At 41.1% G+C, this 18903-nt stretch overlaps 1 protein-coding gene across 3 annotated transcripts in view; it reads left to right on the top strand.

Moving 5' to 3' along the window:
* N (neurogenic locus Notch protein) overlaps positions 1-16321 on the top strand; it is a 282796-nt gene extending 266475 nt beyond the window's left edge. For 2 of the 3 annotated variants that reach the window (XM_012289665.2, XM_012289668.2), the window contains 6 exons: positions 7106-7649; positions 8081-8611; positions 9391-9623; positions 9700-11545; positions 11652-13435; positions 13523-16321. In XM_012289665.2, coding sequence (XP_012145055.1) covers positions 7106-7649; positions 8081-8611; positions 9391-9623; positions 9700-11545; positions 11652-13435; positions 13523-14628 — 6044 coding nt within the window. In that variant the 3' untranslated portion in view covers positions 14629-16321. The remainder of the gene's footprint in view (positions 1-7105; positions 7650-8080; positions 8612-9390; positions 9624-9699; positions 11546-11651; positions 13436-13522) is intronic. The other variant, XM_076531387.1, reaches the window with a different exon arrangement.
* Positions 16322-18903: the final 2582 nt, after the last annotated feature.

Consider the following 18903-nt stretch of genomic DNA (forward strand, 5'->3'; position numbering starts at 1 on the left):
TAATACGTCGATCGTCGATATAACGGCGGAATAAATAACTAATTGCAGACAGAGAACCGCGTCGAAAATCCGATGACCGTAGCTTGTTCGAGGCGTGCCATGACCTCTGGTCACAAACGAAAAATTACTAGGAATTAGAAAACTCTTGTATGGTGCTTTTAATCCTAACTGTGTATGCTGGCGTGGTCGTAACGATGGAAGTGACGGCGTATGTGGTCACCCTTTCTATATAAGTACATTTCCTGATCTGAGACTTTGTTGTTGAGAAAATTGAGGTTTTATTAATGAATGTTATTGGAAGATGTTTTTGCAGTTATAAGTCCAAACTTTTTGTCAAATTTGCATACATGTATCATACATAATTATGCAAATTTATTAATCCACTGAAAAACTACCTATCTAGTGTCAAGGATGTAGAAACGTTGATACTTTGAAGCTATCATTTTGTGATATCTTTTATCTGACTTTAAAATGAGTCATTTTGATGTTACGAACAATCGGGTTTACTATAAGAATTAGTGAAGATTAAACCTCAAGCCTAATGTACCATAAATGTCATTTACTAAGTACACCACCAAATCCTGCCAAATATTTCAAAATCATCCACTTAGCCTAATAGACCAAAAGCCACCTTTTTCACAAAGCAAACGTTTCTTGCAATCCGAGCGATTGTTAAGACATCACGGTCCACCGTAATTACCGAAATCACCTCTAGCACCGAATTTATTCGGCGCATTACGAGTGTTTTTTTCGCTCAAATCAAAGAGAGACGAAAGCTCGAGCGTCATGGTGTCTCCTCGTTTCGTTGATGAGGTACCTGATGAGACCCCTCTTTTTCATTCGATTCGGTGAATAACCCAGAGCTGCCACCGTGGCGATTCAACCTGCGACTCGTCATTACGTGTCGTCGTGCATTAACGTCGTCGAAGGGACGTTCCAGCAAGATGAACGTTCAGGTAGCCAAGTTTGCCGAGCTGCGACCGTTAATCGCGAAGATCATCTGGCCACAGGTGCTTCGAGTCTCACCTTCGTCTTCTTCCCCATGGCTCGACCTTTCACCTCTGACTATGGACCCAGAGCTTTGATCGCTCGTAACATTCTTCTTATTATCCTTGGTATTACAACATACTTGGGAGTGGACCTTTTAATTGACCTATGAAATTGTGACTTACTTGCTCAACTCGTTGAGTTTCTATACAAACGTTATAGTGATATTCAGTGTAGTGAAGTTATCCTTCTAAATCCACATATCTTAAATAACTGTACTGTCTATACACCAATAGCAAATCCCTTCATCCCCATATCTCCAAATCTCCAAACTGAAACCTGTCTCAATATTTACCAACGAAATAGAAATGTACGAAGTACACTCTTTTTACCACACCGCCATTTTCTTGAAAACATACCGTGTTCTCCCGGCGCATGTGCAAGATACGGTCGTTTGGTTGCGGCATTTCGATCTCGAAAACTACCGGTTCTCGCGAGGGAAAGAAGAAAACAAAATGGAAGGATATCAAGAGAAACGAACGCAATTTCTTCTTCCGTATGATTTCTTCAGCATCGACGAAATTGACGACGGCCATCAAACACATCGTTGGCGGTACGATGCGGTTGCGGAACCCTTTGAGGATGCTTACGTGATTCGCCAGGAACAAACTCGGCTCTTGTATCGATTCGAATCGAGACGAGGCAACATTCGGTTTACGTGGATCGAGGAAAGATCGAATCTGTGGTTCGTGCATGCTTGTAGCGGCGTGGATGACTTCATTCGTCGCATTTAACCGATTTCGTGGCTCTTTTAGGCTGGCTTGTTTCTCGACAAAAAAGACCACGTCACGAAATCCACGCATTAACGAGATTCTTTTCTGCCAAGTAACTCGTTCTGGGTTGATGTTCAATTAAATCTCGAAGAATTTAATGACAGTGAAGCTGTTCTCAAATGTACAACCTTGTTTGTGGAACAAGCTACGACATTCCTTGAAAAATTGAAGGTTGAAGCGAAAGATTGAAAATCAAAGTACTGTATATTTTATGAGTATCATTAAATTATTTCAGACATGAATTTTCTTATGCTACAAATATTACAGGACCTTATTTGATACCTGAAGAGTCAATTGGATTTAAGAATCGATTAGAATCTATTGGGTTTAAGAATAAATTACAGAACTTGAAGAATAAATTGGACAGCAAAGAATGAACGTCGTTGAAATTGTACAATATGTGTCATATGTGTAAATATTATTATAGTACTTTAGGGATTGTTCTATATATATGTACATATGTGTAGAATAATACATGAAGTACTATAATAGTAAAGTACATAGTATATGCACTATAATATAAGTAATAATATAGTACGTAGTATATGTACATATGTGTACATACGTGTACATATAACCTAACAGATTAAAAGACGAAATTGCAATATTATTCTTAACAATCTTCATCATATCTGTATGCTGACCATAAACGTAACAAAAAGTCCTCACCCTCATAGTCAAAGCATGAAAATAAAGGGTGGTGAAAGTGAAGAGTGATTAAAGTTCACCCGACCTATTATTCCCCAAGTACATGCACTTAAACTTGAACTCAAACTACAAACAACCTGAAAGGCCATTGTCGACAGTCAGAAATCACACGGATTTTTATCAGTCGTCGAAACAGCTGAAAACACAAGCCGTATTCAAATTTCGTCGTAGAAGTACGCACACGTGGTTGTGCCTCGTTAGCTGGCTGCAGAAGCGCTAGCGAAAGAAGCGGACAGGTTCAGGTGAGAGGCACTCCCGATGCTGAAGCCGGGGCTAAACGAGGACGGACAACCGAGAGTGCATCAACGAACCGTGTGTTGGGTTTCGCATAGTTTATCAATGCGCGTAGGCTGCTTCGAGAACACCGGCGAGGCAATAGATTACAATTATCCGAACACGCCTGGCCAAACGTGGGAGTAAACGGTGCTGCCACGATCAACGGCCACCATAGATCGAATTCTCGCCTCTTCTGTTTCTTGCCTTATTCGTTCATCCTTAAGACGATGAAATAACCGGGGAGTCGAAACTTGCTATTCATTGTTTTCTAATACTTTTCAACTACAATCTGTTTTCAATGTGGAAGGACAATTTTTGATTATGTGAGGTGAGAGTTTAGTTAGGCGAAAGGACTCTAATTTGTGCCTTTTGACTGTCAAGTTTGTTTTTGGTTCTCCAAAGAGTTGTGTTTGGGAATCTGAAGAAAATTTGAATAGAAAAAATAATACCACAATTCGCTTACAAATATTGACAATAAAATTGTGTTAAACTGACAAAATAAGGTCCAGGAATTCACACTACTTTTTCAGAATTTACTCTTTATGCAAACATTTTGTTAATGTCAGAAGCCAGACCGCGTATTTCCATACGAATACGTCCGCAGAAACACGCAGCATTTGAATTATTAAAGACGTCCCGGGACATACGAGGCGGGGTTGAAAGAAACATTTTTCAGCGCTGAGTTAACACGCCATTGTCTCTCCTCGATTTTCATATCAGCGTTGTTTCCTCTTTGGTGAACAAAAATAAGAAGGAAATCGTTCGACTGAACAATCGCTGGCGATATATCAAGTTTTCATTCGAAACTCCCAGGTCATGTATCTGAAATCGGTACAGATTTAATTCTGGACCTAATCTGAATGGTTATTTGCGACGTCGAGGTTGGTTTAGCATAAGTCGGAGGTACGTTCAAGGGGATCATGTGTATGGGATGATGAAGATGATCGTAGCTTTCGTAGACCTTTGTCTTGGGATCGTTTCCGCGATACGGAAACGAATCAAGCAGAAATCGAATCACGGCAGGGACTAACGGTACTGAAGATTGCGGAACAATGCGAAAGAATTCCGGTAGGACTTTGTGGAGTCTGCAGAAATTAGCGACTCTTCTTCAATCAGACGTTATTGCTTCTTTAACTGCTACTTTCTACGTGATGACTTTTGCATTATCGTCGACTTTTTGCGAAAGTTTTTATATGATTATGAAAATCGTAATCATGGAAATTTTCTTGAAGAACGAGAATTTTTAATTTTAGTTAAAATCGAGGATTTTTAACTTTAACTTTAATTTTTAACTTTGGTTAAAATATTGTTGTAGAGTCGTGAAATGAGGGTAGGTTTATTTTGTAATGTTTGATGTTATTTATTCCTCCGGCAGTTCTTACAGCAACAATGTATAATTAAACATACAAATTTCCTCGCCAAGAAAAATCAGTGCACGCTGCTCAATGATTCATGCTGCCTGGTTGCTTGGAGACTTTAAGATTCGAGAGGAAACGACGAGGATCCGCCGCGGTGTACGTGCGTTCACAACTGAATTAGCCGTGGTCATTGTTTGAATGGGGAAAAAAGGCGAAGAAATATCGAACCAATGTAAATACGATAAAAATCCACGCGTCATCCGGTTGGCTGTCGATGTTGATATTTCTGAGGGCAACTTAATGCTTACTCGATTGGAAACAATGTTAAGGCGATTCATTGATTTTCTTCGAATAATTAGTTTATTATGCTTGCCAAGGGAGATTCAATCGTTTTCATTCTGATGCAATTTCATGACAGAAAAGTTTCATAAAATGGCACTTGTAGTACATGAATTTAAAGCTTGAAGCTTCATAAATAACCCTACATAAGCATTTTAATGATATTTTTAACATAAAATGGCTGCTGTGTAATTACATGAAAGAATCAACTTTAAATTACATCGATTTAGGAACATTTAAATTCTGACACAAAAATTCATGACAGAAAAGTATCACAAAATGGCGCTTATGATACATGAATTTAAAGCTTGAAGATTCGTCAAGAACCCTACATAAACGTTTTATTGGTATTTTTAGTACAAACTTCCTGATTTCCAATTATAAGAAACAATCAACATAATGCACATCGGTTTTGAAACATTTAACTTCAGATATAATATCATGACAGAAAAGTATCACAAAATGGCACTTATGATATATCAATTTAAAGTTTGAAGCTTCATAAAAAAGTCTACATAATTGTTCTATCGATATTCTTAGTGCAGAACAATTGATTTCTAATTGCATAAAACAATCACTCAGCCCACATAAAAAGAAGAAAACACTAAATTTGAAAATAAAATTTCATTACTTCTATCTGTAGTAATAGAAATTGTTCTCAATGAATCTCCAAGTAATAATACTTCAAAATCTGATATAAAAATGCCCAAAAAGTTGTATAATAGAAACTATAGAAAAAACCTTCCTCGCATGGAAGATGACTTATGAAACACCCTATAGTTGTATCAAGTTCTCTCGAAATTTCAATATAAACATTCTAAGTAACTTCAGTAAATAAACTAAAGTAATTTAACAAAGTTAATAAATGTTCCTCATAAAAAACCAAGAAACCAAACAGCGCACAATGATCCACCGGTCCCCGAATCGACAGAACGATAGTCATCTGGCACTAATTGCGACCGATAATTGGCAAGATCATCGACGCTCACCGTTCGACGGCTAAGAACGCGTCGAAGAGTCAAAGAAAAGAAAAAAAAAAGAGAAACAAAGCGCAAACAGTCGATCGATCAAAGATACAATTAGCAGTTGCCAGCCATGCGATCCGGTCCATCCGAACCAGTCTCGCTCGTTCGCAGCTTGGTGCGCGTTTAATTGAGGCTAATTACGCCTCAAGGCCGACTGACGACTTTATTCGCCCCTCGAGGATGTTTGTAATTTCCCGAATTACTTTTAACGCGGAAAGAAGCAGACCGGGGATGGTTCGCTCCTTGTAGTTACATCTAAAGGCTGGCTTGTTGCTGCTTTTTCGGTCTCTTTTAATTCTGAATAATTGCGGGGAACTGTTGAAAAGTATACCGAATCGTGGAACGCGGTGGATTATTCCTGGAGACCGAAAGAAACTGATGTGCTGCGTGTTTTGGTACCGTGATGAGATTTTAATACTTTGTAATTTTGGAGTTGTACTTGAGAGTTTAACATTTTTGGGAGAATTCAGAAGAGTTGTACTTATTGAGAGTTTAACGTTTTTGGAAGAATTCGGATTTTGTCGAATGAAAATTTGAGGTTCGTGAAAATATGAGGAAGCAACCTAAGATTGGTTTAAATGTTAAGGACTAACCAAAAATTGATTAAGATCTTAGGAAACTTTTTTGTTTATCCCAATCTTCTTTAAATAACAATGACATTAAAATCATAGGTCACAGTAAAAATAATTATGTAAAATTACTGCTATTATTCTATGCTACATAATCGATCAAAATCTAATATTTATCATTGTTCAAATGAAATAGGTTATTCTACAAAATACTGATACACCCTCATCATATAAATCACATATTAACATCTAACCCCAACTTTGAATTAAGATTGACTTCATTTGAAACAAAATTAACTTAACTTTCTGATTAACTTTCAAATCAACGAATTCACAAAATGTTTCAACAGTAACGTATCGTCATAATCACAAAATTCATCCTTCTGTTACAATTTTCTTCGTACCACTTCCACTTAACAACCACTGTATGATTGATCGAATTGCGATGACTCGTTTCGAGTCTGCTAACGAGCATGTTACGAACTTATGATTACGATGCTGTACTTCCTGAATCATCAAGGATAATTGAATCGACGCGATTAAACACTTTTTGATCGTTTCGTCGTTCCAAAATTTAGCGCGATGCAATTCAGGTGCAACGGCGGGTAAATACAGTTATGCACTTTGTTAACGATTATCGTTGACGTGTTTTACAATTTACTTTATACTGTTTGTTTCGTTCGTTGTGAAGACAATGTATTTATAATTTTGAGACTGTCTGTTCTTTCGTCTAAATTTGAGACAATCTGTATTTTTTTATAAATTTGAAACAATCTGACCTTTCTTATAAATTTGAGGCAATCTGAACTTTTTATAAACTGTCTTATAAATATGAAACAATATGTACTTTTTTATAGATATGAGACAATCTGTACATTTTTATAAATTCCAAGCAAATTGAACATTTTTAAATTTCAAAAAATTGTAACTTTTTATAAACTTGAAACAATTTGGATGATTATAGTTAGCATCAACAGCAGATGAAGTAAACATGAAAATTCTTTTTGCAGGTTTCACCGGAACCCAATGCGAGATCGACATAGACGAATGCGCCGCAAAGCCATGTCTGAATGGAGGAGTCTGCACCGACCTGATAAACTCCTTCAAATGCACCTGTGCGAACGGTTTCGCCGGCTCCCACTGCCAAATCAACATAGACGACTGTGCCTCCTCACCCTGCAAAAACGGCGGAATTTGCCAGGACTCCATCGCGAAATACACCTGCGAGTGTCCTCCAGGATTCACAGGAGCCTCCTGTGAGACGAACATCAACGACTGCCAATCGAATCCCTGCCACAGCGGGACCTGCATCGACGGAGAGAACAGTTTCAGCTGCAATTGTTTCCCTGGATTCACCGGCAAACTGTGTCAAACGCAGATCGACGAGTGCGAGAGTAACCCCTGCCAGTTCGGAGGAAGATGCGAGGACAGGATAAACGGATATCAGTGCATTTGCAGACCGGGGACTTCCGGTATCAACTGCGAGGTGAACGTCAACGAGTGCTACAGCAATCCCTGTAGAAATGGAGCCAGGTGCATCGACGGTATCAACAGGTAAATAATTTTATTTCTGGTTAAGGTTTAGTCATTTTCGATATTCTTGAAATTCCTAAATTTTCAAGCATTCGTTAAGTTTCCAAATTTTCAGATTCCCAGAATGTGACATCCTAAAATTTTCATGTTCTTCTTTGAGCTTCTTCCATGTTTTTTAATCTCTACATTTCCGAATTTTCTAATTTTCAAATTGAGTTTAAAGATGTTTACATCCCCAAGTTCCCAAACGTCTAACTGTGCATTCTTAAATTTCTAGCTCAGTCTATATTTACACCCTTTCTGGCTTTCAAATGTTCAAATGTCCAAATGGTCCATTACCTTGAGTACAACTATTTCCTAGAAAATCCAGATCTGCTGGCACTATCTTAATAACCCCCGCAACAGTGAGTTTAAAGTCCTCGCTGTTACTGCATTCTCACATGATCTTGTAGGTACTCCTGCGAGTGCGAGCCAGGTTTCACGGGTCAGCATTGTGAGACGGATATCAACGAGTGCGCCAGCAACCCTTGTGCCAACGGTGGTCGTTGCATAGACCTGATAAACGGCTTCCGGTGCGAATGTCCACGTGGTTACTACGACGCTAGATGTTTGAGCGACGTGGACGAATGCGCGAGCAATCCTTGCGTGAATGGCGGCACCTGCGAGGACGGGGTGAATCAGTTCATCTGCCACTGTTTGCCCGGTTACGGGGGCAAAAGATGCGAGGCGGACATCGACGAGTGCGGCTCGAATCCTTGCCAACATGGCGGCACTTGCAACGATCACCTCAACGGCTACAGCTGCAAATGTCTGCCTGGTTACGCGGGAACGAACTGCGAGACGAACATCGACGATTGCGCTAACAATCCTTGCCAGAATGGCGGCTCCTGCATCGATCTTGTCAACGATTACAAATGCGTGTGCGAGCTGCCTCACACGGGCAGAAACTGCGAGGATAAACTAGATCCTTGTTCACCAAACAAGTATGGGCTTCAACGGTTATGGATAAGTAACGTGGACCCCGATGTAGCTAGCTGTGTTTTAGCCTCAGACCATACTGAGCTATTTCGCAGAGGAGTTCTTTGGATTAGAGCAACTTTGTAGCCTTTAAACCTTGTAACATTTTTAATGGAGGTTTTACTTTTTTTGGCTGCAGAGGGTGAGGTTTTGGTTTGGAGACCGGAAGGGAGAACCTAAATTCCGATGCTCTTGTAGAGCTATCAAGGGAGATGTAGAGATTTCGAGTGGTTAAATTTAGAAGTTTGAAGATTTGGGAATTTGGAAATTTGAGGATATGAAAATTTAGGAATGAGGTTTAAATATTGAAGTTAGAGATTTGTTAGCGTTTGAAAAATTGAAGAATTAACAATTTTGTATATTGAGTAATATAAGAAATATAGACTAAAGAATTAAGAAATCTAAGAAATTGATAATTTAGTAATTGTGAAATTCAAGATTTAAAAAATTTAAGAATATCTCAAAAATTAAAAAATTGATTTACAAAGTTGAAAGTTACAAAATTTAAGAATTTGGAAACGTGGAAAATTTAGGAATTAAAATATAGAAATACAGAAATACTCCTGACTCCAACTTCTACCCAAACCAATCCTGCCCTGATTTCTACACTAGTCAGCAATCAAGTTGTTAGTTGTAAGAATAAGTCAGAGACTAATAAATTCGCCAGTATCACAGCTAGCTCTATCCGGAGTAAAATAATCCATTAATATGTCAAACTTGACCTAACATCATTTTACGATTGCAGATGTCTTCATGGCGCCAAGTGTTCACCGTCATCCAACTTCCTCGACTTCGCCTGCACCTGTTCGGTCGGTTACACCGGCAGACTCTGCGACGAGGACGTTGACGAGTGCGTGATGACATCTCCGTGCAGAAACGGTGCTACCTGCAGAAACACCAACGGATCTTATCAGTGTCTCTGCGCGAAAGGATACGAAGGACGAGACTGCATCATCAACACCGACGATTGCGCCTCCTGTAAGTACATACTTGAAATCAACACTTCGGTTCACTATTTCTTCAATGTAATTTAACCACAATGAATTTCTTACAGTTCCCTGTCAGAATGGTGGCACCTGCCTAGACGGTATCGGCGACTACACTTGTCTCTGCGTGGATGGTTTCAGCGGCAAGCACTGCGAAATCGACGTGGACGAGTGTCTGTCGCAACCTTGTCAGAACGGTGCTATCTGCAAGGAGTACGTGAACTCGTACACGTGTCAGTGTCAGCTCGGATTCTCTGGGATAAATTGTCAAACGAACGACGAGGATTGCACGGACAGCAGCTGCATGAACGGCGGGAAGTGTATCGACGGTATCAACAACTATACCTGCGTTTGCAAACCGGGCTATACAGGATCGAACTGCCAGTATCGTATCAACGAGTGTGATAGTTCGCCCTGCTTGAACGGAGCCACGTGCCATGATCATATTCAGTATTACACTTGTCACTGTCCGTACGGCTACACGGGAGCCAGATGCGACCAGTATGTCGATTGGTGCGCGGATAATCCTTGCGAGAACCAGGCCACGTGCGTGCAGCACAAGAACAAGTACCACTGTAATTGCTCGCCCGGTTGGACGGGCAAAGTTTGCGACGTGGAGATGGTTTCGTGTAAAGACGCTGCGATCAGAAAGGGAGTACCCGAGAAGAACCTGTGTAACAATGGCAGTTGCGAGGATATCGGTAACAGTCATCGTTGCCACTGTTTGGAGGGATACACCGGCTCCTACTGTCAAGAAGAAGTCAACGAGTGTGACTCTGCTCCTTGCCAGAATGGCGCTACCTGCAAGGATTTGGTCGGGTCCTATCAGTGCCAGTGCACCAAAGGTTTCCAAGGTCAAAACTGTGAACTCAACGTGGACGACTGTAGGCCGAATCCTTGTCAGAACGGTGGTACTTGCCACGATCTCATCAGCAACTTCAGCTGCTCTTGCCCACCTGGAACTTTGGGCTTCATCTGCGAACTCAACGTCGACGACTGCGCTGTGGGCACTTGTCACAACAATGGAACCTGCACGGACAAGGTTGGCGGGTTCGAGTGCAAGTGTCCACCGGGTTTCGTTGGTCCTAGATGCGAAGGCGACATCAACGAATGCTTGTCCAATCCGTGTGCGTCGCCAGGAACGCAGGACTGCGTGCAACTCGTCAACAACTATCACTGCAACTGCAAACCTGGCTACATGGGACGACACTGTGAAGTCAAGGTGAACTTCTGTGACAGTTCGCCATGTCAGAACGGTGGAGTTTGCACGGCCAAACAAGCTGGACACACGTGTCTGTGCCAGAGCGATTATTATGGAAGCAACTGCGAGTTCGCGGGGTCCTATTGCGACAGAGAGCCCTGTTTGAATGGCGGTACTTGCAGAGTTGCGGAAACCGAAGTTGGGTACAGATGCTATTGTCCTCCTGGAACCACTGGAACCCACTGCGAATTGGATGCTAGAGACGAATGCGCCAGCAACCCTTGCCAACAGTCCAACACCGTCTGCAAGAATCTTATTGGCGATTACGCTTGCGACTGCCCGCCTAAATGGACCGGCAAGAACTGCGAAATTTACGACCCTAATTATGGAGGTGGCATCTTTGGCAATCCTAGCTCGCATGTTCCGAAAGCAATGAACGAGTACGATCTTGATCTTGAGATGGAACGGAAGAAGTGTATAAAGAACAGGTGCGAAGAGAAGTCCGGCAATCATCATTGCGACGAAGAGTGCAACAGATACGCCTGCAACTTTGATGGAAACGATTGTTCTTTGGGGATCAATCCGTGGCGCAATTGCACAGCTCCGATCAACTGCTGGGATGTCTTCATGAACGATGTCTGCGACGAGGTTTGCAACAACGCTCAGTGTCTGTTCGATGGAAGGGACTGCGAAAGAAAATTAGCACCGTGCAAGTAAGTACTTTAAACTTGAATAATTATAGTAATTTAATAATCTAATTATTGCAATTTATATTTCGATATGAACATTTTTACTTAATGCGAATTTTCACGTTTTCAGTCCCATTTACGACGCCTACTGCCGCAAACACTATGCCAATGGACACTGCGATTACGGCTGTAATAATGAAGAGTGCAACTGGGACGGTCTCGACTGCGACAGAGAACCACCCTCCTTAGCTGAAGGAGTGATTTCCGTGGTGGTGAGAATGGACATGCAAACTTTCCGCTCGAACGTTGTCGCTTTCCTGAGGGACATCGGCCACGAGTTGAGAACAACGTTGAGAGTGAAGCAAGACGAACTGGGCAATGATATGATATATCCCTGGAAAAGAGAAAAAGAACCAAGTCTCCAAACGAACTTCTTCGGCAGACCAACAACGGTTTACACCAACACCCAGAGCGGTGTGATCGCTTATCTGGAGATCGACAACAGGAAATGTACAGTAACGCAAGGAGCAGTATGTTTCCCTTCAGCCAACGAGGCGGCAGAGTACCTGGCAGCAACCGCGTCCAAGCATTCCTTGTCTCGAAACTTCCCCATCGAACAAGTTCGAGGTGTGGTTGGTCCGCAGGGTCCAGAATACCCGGACACGCCAACCAACTACAAGTATGTCTTCATCGGTGTGGTCATCGTGGTACTCGGAGGAATGCTCGTCGGTGTCCTGGTCACGGCACAGAGGAAACGGGCTGTGGGAGTCACATGGTTCCCAGAAGGTTTCCTTCGCACCAGCAGCGGAAGTGGGCAGCGTCGAAGATCCAGAAGACGAGGTCCGGATGGCCAAGAGATGAGAAATCTGAACAAACAACCGTCAGTGAACTGCATGGACCTGGATGTAGGAAACGGAAGAGCACAACAGTGGTCCGACGATGAATCAGACTTACCACCGTCCAAGAGAATGAGAGCGATAGAGCCTGGATACGCCAGCGATCATACAGCCATCACCGACTACGAAGAAACGGAACCTCGCATGTGGACTCAGCAACACTTGGATGCTGCAGAGATACGTAGACCCGACGCTGGAGTATTGACACCACCTAGTCTCGAACACGGTCAAGATGTGGATGCCAGAGGACCCTGTGGAATGACGCCATTGATGGTGGCTGCGGTTCGTGGCGGAGGGTTGGACACCGGAGAAGAAGAGGATGAGAGTGACGGTACAGCTGCTGTGATCGCCGATTTGGTCGCTCAAGGTGCTGACCTAAACGCTACTACGGACAAGAGCGGAGAGACGTCTCTTCACCTGGCGGCCAGATACGCCAGAGCCGATGCCGCGAAGAGGCTCCTCGACGCTGGAGCCGACGCCAATTCCCAGGACAATACTGGTAGAACACCTCTTCACTCTGCTGTCGCTGCAGACGCGATGGGAGTGTTCCAGATATTGCTAAGGAACAGGGCAACGAATCTCAACGCCCGTATGCACGACGGCACCACACCGTTAATTCTAGCCGCGCGTTTAGCCACCGAGGGAATGGTGGAGGATCTCATTAACGCAGATGCGGACATCAACGCAGCCGATAACAGCGGTAAAACGGCTCTGCACTGGGCAGCAGCTGTTAACAATGTTGACGCTGTAAACATACTCCTCGTTCACGGCGCGAACAGAGACGCCCAGGACGACAAGGACGAGACACCGTTGTTCCTTGCTGCTAGAGAAGGCAGCTTCGAAGCTTGCAAGGCATTGTTAGATACATTCGCCAACAGAGAGATCACCGATCACATGGATCGATTACCAAGGGACGTAGCCAGCGAGAGATTGCATCACGACATCGTTAGATTGCTCGACGAACACGTGCCTCGATCCCCGCAGATGGTCACCATGATACCAAACGGTCCTCTTATGGGTAAGTGTTATACTGTTAATGTATTATTTATATACGCGTGTATTTAAAAATATTCAACGATTTTAAAATATGCAATGCTTTTTTCAGGATCTCCAAATCACCCACAACTCATCACGCATCCAACGGTGATCGGTTCCGCCCCGAAGCAGGCGAAATCGAAGAAACGACCGAAAACAGGGACAGCGGGAAACCCAAACAGTCCCGACTCGGAAGGAGGAGTTGTAGTGGTGAGGCGAAAGCCGTCGGTGAAGAAGCCACCGGCGAAGCGCGGTGCTCAGCCGCCGAATCAAGAAATTCCTCAGGGAGCAGAGGGCGCGGAAGGGAATTTACCGAGCCCATACGACAGTGCGAGCCTGTACAGCAACGCCCAACCTCTAGTGGGTCACACGGTCACGGCAAAACAGCCACCACCGTACGAGGATTGCATAAAGGGTCAATCCATGCAGGGTCTTCAGCAGTTGGGGTTAGACACGTTCACGACTAACTACGGTCTGCCTAATTTTCACGACCAACTGTTAGCGCCGCACCAACGGCAAGCTCAAGGCATGGTGAACACGTTGTCACCACCATACAGTAATCAATCTCCGCCACACTCAGTGCAGTCGAACATGACCTTGTCGCCACAGGCGAGTTACATGGGTTCACCGTCTCCGGCGAAAAGCAGGCCGTCGTTACCGACTTCACCTACGCACATCGCCGCCATGCGACAGGCGACACATCAGAAACACGGTGGAATGCCACCGGTAGGTTTTGACTTCGAGAATCTTCCTTACTCGTCGAGTCAACAACAGCAGCAGCAACAACAGCAACAACAGCAGCAGCAGCAGCAAATGCAGCAGACGCAGCAGCAAATTCAACAGCAGCAGCAGCAACAACAACAGCAGCAGCAACAGCAGCAGCAGCAGCAGAGCACGCAACAGCAGCAGCAACAACCACAGCCGCAACAACAGACGCAACAGTACTACCAGTACTTGACGCCACCGTCTCATCACTCCGGACCCGACGTCACACCGCAACACCTGATGCAGGCGCCCGAAAGTTTTCCGACACCGTCGCCCGACAGTCCAGGACACTGGTCTTCCAGTTCCCCACATTCGAACAGCGACTGGTCCGAGTGCATGGCATCGCCGAACGCGTACGGCGCCGGGGCTGCCCACCAAAGCAACAAAGGCTCCGAGGCGATCTACATATGAAGCCGGCGATGCTCTCTTGCTCGCACGAGTAGATCGTGAGCCGTGAAAAGCGCACATGAACTGCCTGTGATTGACTCGTCGAGTTCGAGGGTGATCGTCGCCTATGGTTTTTTCTCGTAGCGTCTTGTTGTTGGTATCTTTGCGTAGGGATCCGCGGGTGCGACCGTTCGTAACGCTCTATCTCTACTTTGTCTCCTTTTTTTCCTGTGAGGATAAAAATGCGAACGAGGACGACGTACTTCGTCCTCGACGGAGCGTTCACGAAATGCGTACACTACTACGGCTGCTATATATATATATATATTTATAAATATAAATATAGACGAGTAATTTTATATATGTATATGTACGCGAGGAGATGTTCTGTTCTCTTTGGATCGGAAACACACGCCGTTTTAACGTGCTCGTTCAACGATTGTGCCTTCTTCCGGATAATATTACTTCCCCCGCTTGCTCGTGGTAACACGCGGCTCAACGAACAATGGTGCCTTCGACTTGCCACAGTGTGAAGAACCGATAGACAGTTTTTTAAATAATCGTAATTGAATAAATATATATATATATTTTTTGTTTGTCGCGCGCACACGCGTGTGTAATTGACTGTTGCATCGAGGAATCGTCGCGCTCAGGTGTCCTTCATGCAATTCTGAATTACTTTTAGAGATGTGCGAGGAGTTTTCCGATCGATGGAACACGAGGGTCCAACGCAATTTCCACGACTATTTCACGAACCTGTATGCTCCTAAGGAGAAATATTTTTTATTTATATATAAATATATATATATACATATACATAGAAATTTTGTAACGAATTAAGTGTATTTTTCACGCGACTGCCTTTGTAATTGTTAAAGCCACGAAAAGTCTGCCAAATAGCGAACGACGAAAATATCAAGACACGTGTTGATACTTTTCCTTCTTTATACTTTTTTCTACGATAGTATATTGCGATAGATCTGATACGAGATTCGACAATAAATAACGCGGTTAAGGTTCTCGATAGCTGTTGTTGAAAGACACATACGAATTTGATATTTTCCGTCGTGTACGATCGTCGAACATCGAACATTGTAATCGGTACGTAAAATGTGTACGTAAATTTAGAGATTGTTGAACAGGTGTAATTAAGGATGATCAATGTGTTCAAAATTGTGGCAAACAGAGATGTTTTTACAGCTATAAGAGGAAGCAAAAAATAAGGAATTGTAAAAGCGAAAAAAGACAACGGATAAGTTACACCCCTCCAATCTACAGTTATCTAAATGATAAGTTAGAAAACTCCCAATTATTATGATAGATCTTTGTTATTCCTTGTAACTTGTAAAAAGTACTGAGTTTTATTAGTATTAACTATTCCATAAGCTAAGGATTTGTTTCGGTCCTATGTGTATCCTGCCACTTCTTTCCCCTGTCCCTTCCCTATCGTCCCATTACTTCCGGTACCCGATCCTCATATTTTTTATAAGTTATGTCTTTTTAAACAGATGTAATAATAAAGATAATCTAACGTTCACAATAGGGTTGTTGTTCTGTTCTATTGTGCTATGCTTCCGCGTTTTATTCCTTAATAATGTAAGCATAGATACCTTTCTCTCTTTTTCTTCTTTTTTTTTAAGTATATTACAACAGATTTTACACAACAATCAAATTGTATTATAGCAATAAAAAATAAAAAACCTGATCATTTCCCGAACGTATATTTCTTTCGATTGTCATTCTTCCTCTATGCGTATATAAGTTTACTGTAAATAAAGCTTTTATAAGGAATTATTAAAAATTATAAGAAAATCGAAAAGCATTATGATTAATTACGATTATAACATTCCTGCTAATTTACTCACTTGATTTTGGCACTTATTTGTACTATTTTTTACGAAGTCAAAAATTACAAAATTTTATTCGTAAACGGAATGAAAAATAAATGATCGTGATGGCTTTTTTAAAAGTTTTTCGAAGAATTTTAAGTTGAACCTACTGTTTACTTCAATATGGTTCATGCTGCTGAAATAGTCATTTAATGGTTAACATCGAGGGATCTCGTTACAGGTACGTCTTATTCCTCCTAAGTGTTCTTATACTTCTTCAAGTATATTATCTTAAAAATGATTCTGTTTTAATTATTACTTAATTAATTATACTAATAAAATCAACTATATTAATTGAATTTAACGGAAAAGACAAGTGGTGCCGTCCTGTGGCAGTGTGGAGAACTAATGAAACTACAGTTTCAAAAACGTGTAGTTCACCCTGTTCGCCGGAGAGATGGCGGTTGGTTCCATTTTCGTTGATGACGTCACTTTTTAAAAAACCGCGCGTAAATGAATTTTTAACAACATATAAAAATGAAACTTTTTAAAAAACATGAAACTTATGTGTTCAAAATAGTTCGCACATTATACTGAATCTCTTCGGTAATAAATAGTTATAAAAAATTAAATAAAAATACATTCGAATACAAGATATGAATTTACAAGGTATTCGCGCGGGAAGGTTATTAAAATAATGAATTGCAATAATTAATTTATATAATAATGAGTTACAACAAAATATCTCGTAATATATTAATTAACAATAATTTTACAACATATCTGTTAGAGTAAGTTAATAAAAACGATGAATTTGAATAGTTACAACAATAATTTTATAAATAAATGACTAAAAAATTATTAATTACAATAAAACATATCGTCATATATTTGTTAAAAATCATTTTGCAACATATCTGCAAAAGTAAGTTAAAAAAAATAATAAATTTATTTAATTATAACAATAAATTTGTTAATAAACAATCGAGAAGTATAAAATTATAAAAAAATTAATGTTAAATAGTTATACAACAAGCAATCATAGTGGTTGCACGCTATTGGTCGATTACATGATGTCTAATTGGCTACTGTAAACTACCAATCGCACTTACACTTGAAGAGGTCGCCGGTGCTCAGTTTTGTTTTGGAAGTCGAGGCGGTCGGATCGGTCCTGTCAACACTTACCGGTACGAGTCAAGGGTTTACTTTACCGATATTGTGCTTGTCCCTGTATTACCTACTGTGGTTTAATAAGTGCTTAGTGTGTTTTAATAAATATTTTTTAATAAATATGCGGGTGTATTAATAAATTTTATGGTGTGATTCAATAAGTGTCAGTGACTTTACCGGTGTGTTTCCTGCATGCATATATGGATATATAAATGTACCTAGTGTACTAATACAAGTGTTTAGTGTGCTTTAATAAATATTTTTTATTAATTGTGGGGGTGTATTAACAAATTTTATGGTGTTGTTTTACAAGTGTCAGTGACTTTACTAGTGTGTTTTCTTAACTGATTGTGCACGTGTATACGGATATATTAGTGTGTTTTATGGTGCGGTTATTTAAATGTTTTATTAATTTTTTACTGCTTTAATATATTTTGTGGAGTGATTATTTAAGTGTTTTTACAAATCGTTACTGGGTATTAGTGCACTTTATGCAACGGTTATTTAAGTGTTTTGACATACTGTTACTGGTGCTTTAGTGTATTTTATGCAATTATTATTTAAATATTTTGACAAATTGTAACTGGTGTTTTAGTGTACTTTATGCAATGGTCATTTAAATATTTTGACAAACTGTTACTGGTGTTTTAGTGTGCTTTATGGTTATGTTATTTAAGTGTTTTGACAAACAATTACTGGTGTTGTAGTATACTTAATAGAATGATTATTTGATTGTTTTTACAAACGGTTGATAGTGTTTTAGTGTACTTTATATAATGATTATTTAAATGTTTTGACAAACTGTTACTGGTGTTTAATGTGTAGTTACCTACGTGTTCCGGTATATTTTTGCAAACGTTCTAACATGCTTTCTAAAGTAATTATCCAAGAGTTTTGACATACATTTTCAAATATTTTACGATATTTCACGTTGTGACATGAACGTTTGTGAATTTATACCGACTCCTGCATGCCTCTATGTGTTTGTACATCTCAAAATCAAAAGCTTATTACATGTTTGCACGAGTAGAAGTTAGAAAACATTTATGTTACCAAAATGCAAATCGATAAATACAGTTAATTAATCGTTGTGATTCTGTTATGATTACAGAAGGGCAGCTGCCACACCACCACGTCCGAATCTGATAAAAGCAGCCAAACAGCCAATCAATCAAGCAGCCAATTAGCCAAGCAGCAAATTAATCTCTAAGATGCAATGCCTACCAGATGTGCAGTCTCAGATGCCTTACCGATAAAACGATCTCAGTGGCGCAAGTCAGCGATCGGTGAGTCGCATGCT

The sequence above is a fragment of the Megachile rotundata genome, chromosome 4 (assembly GCF_050947335.1).
Source record: "Megachile rotundata isolate GNS110a chromosome 4, iyMegRotu1, whole genome shotgun sequence".
Classification (NCBI taxonomy): Eukaryota; Metazoa; Arthropoda; class Insecta; order Hymenoptera; family Megachilidae; genus Megachile; species Megachile rotundata.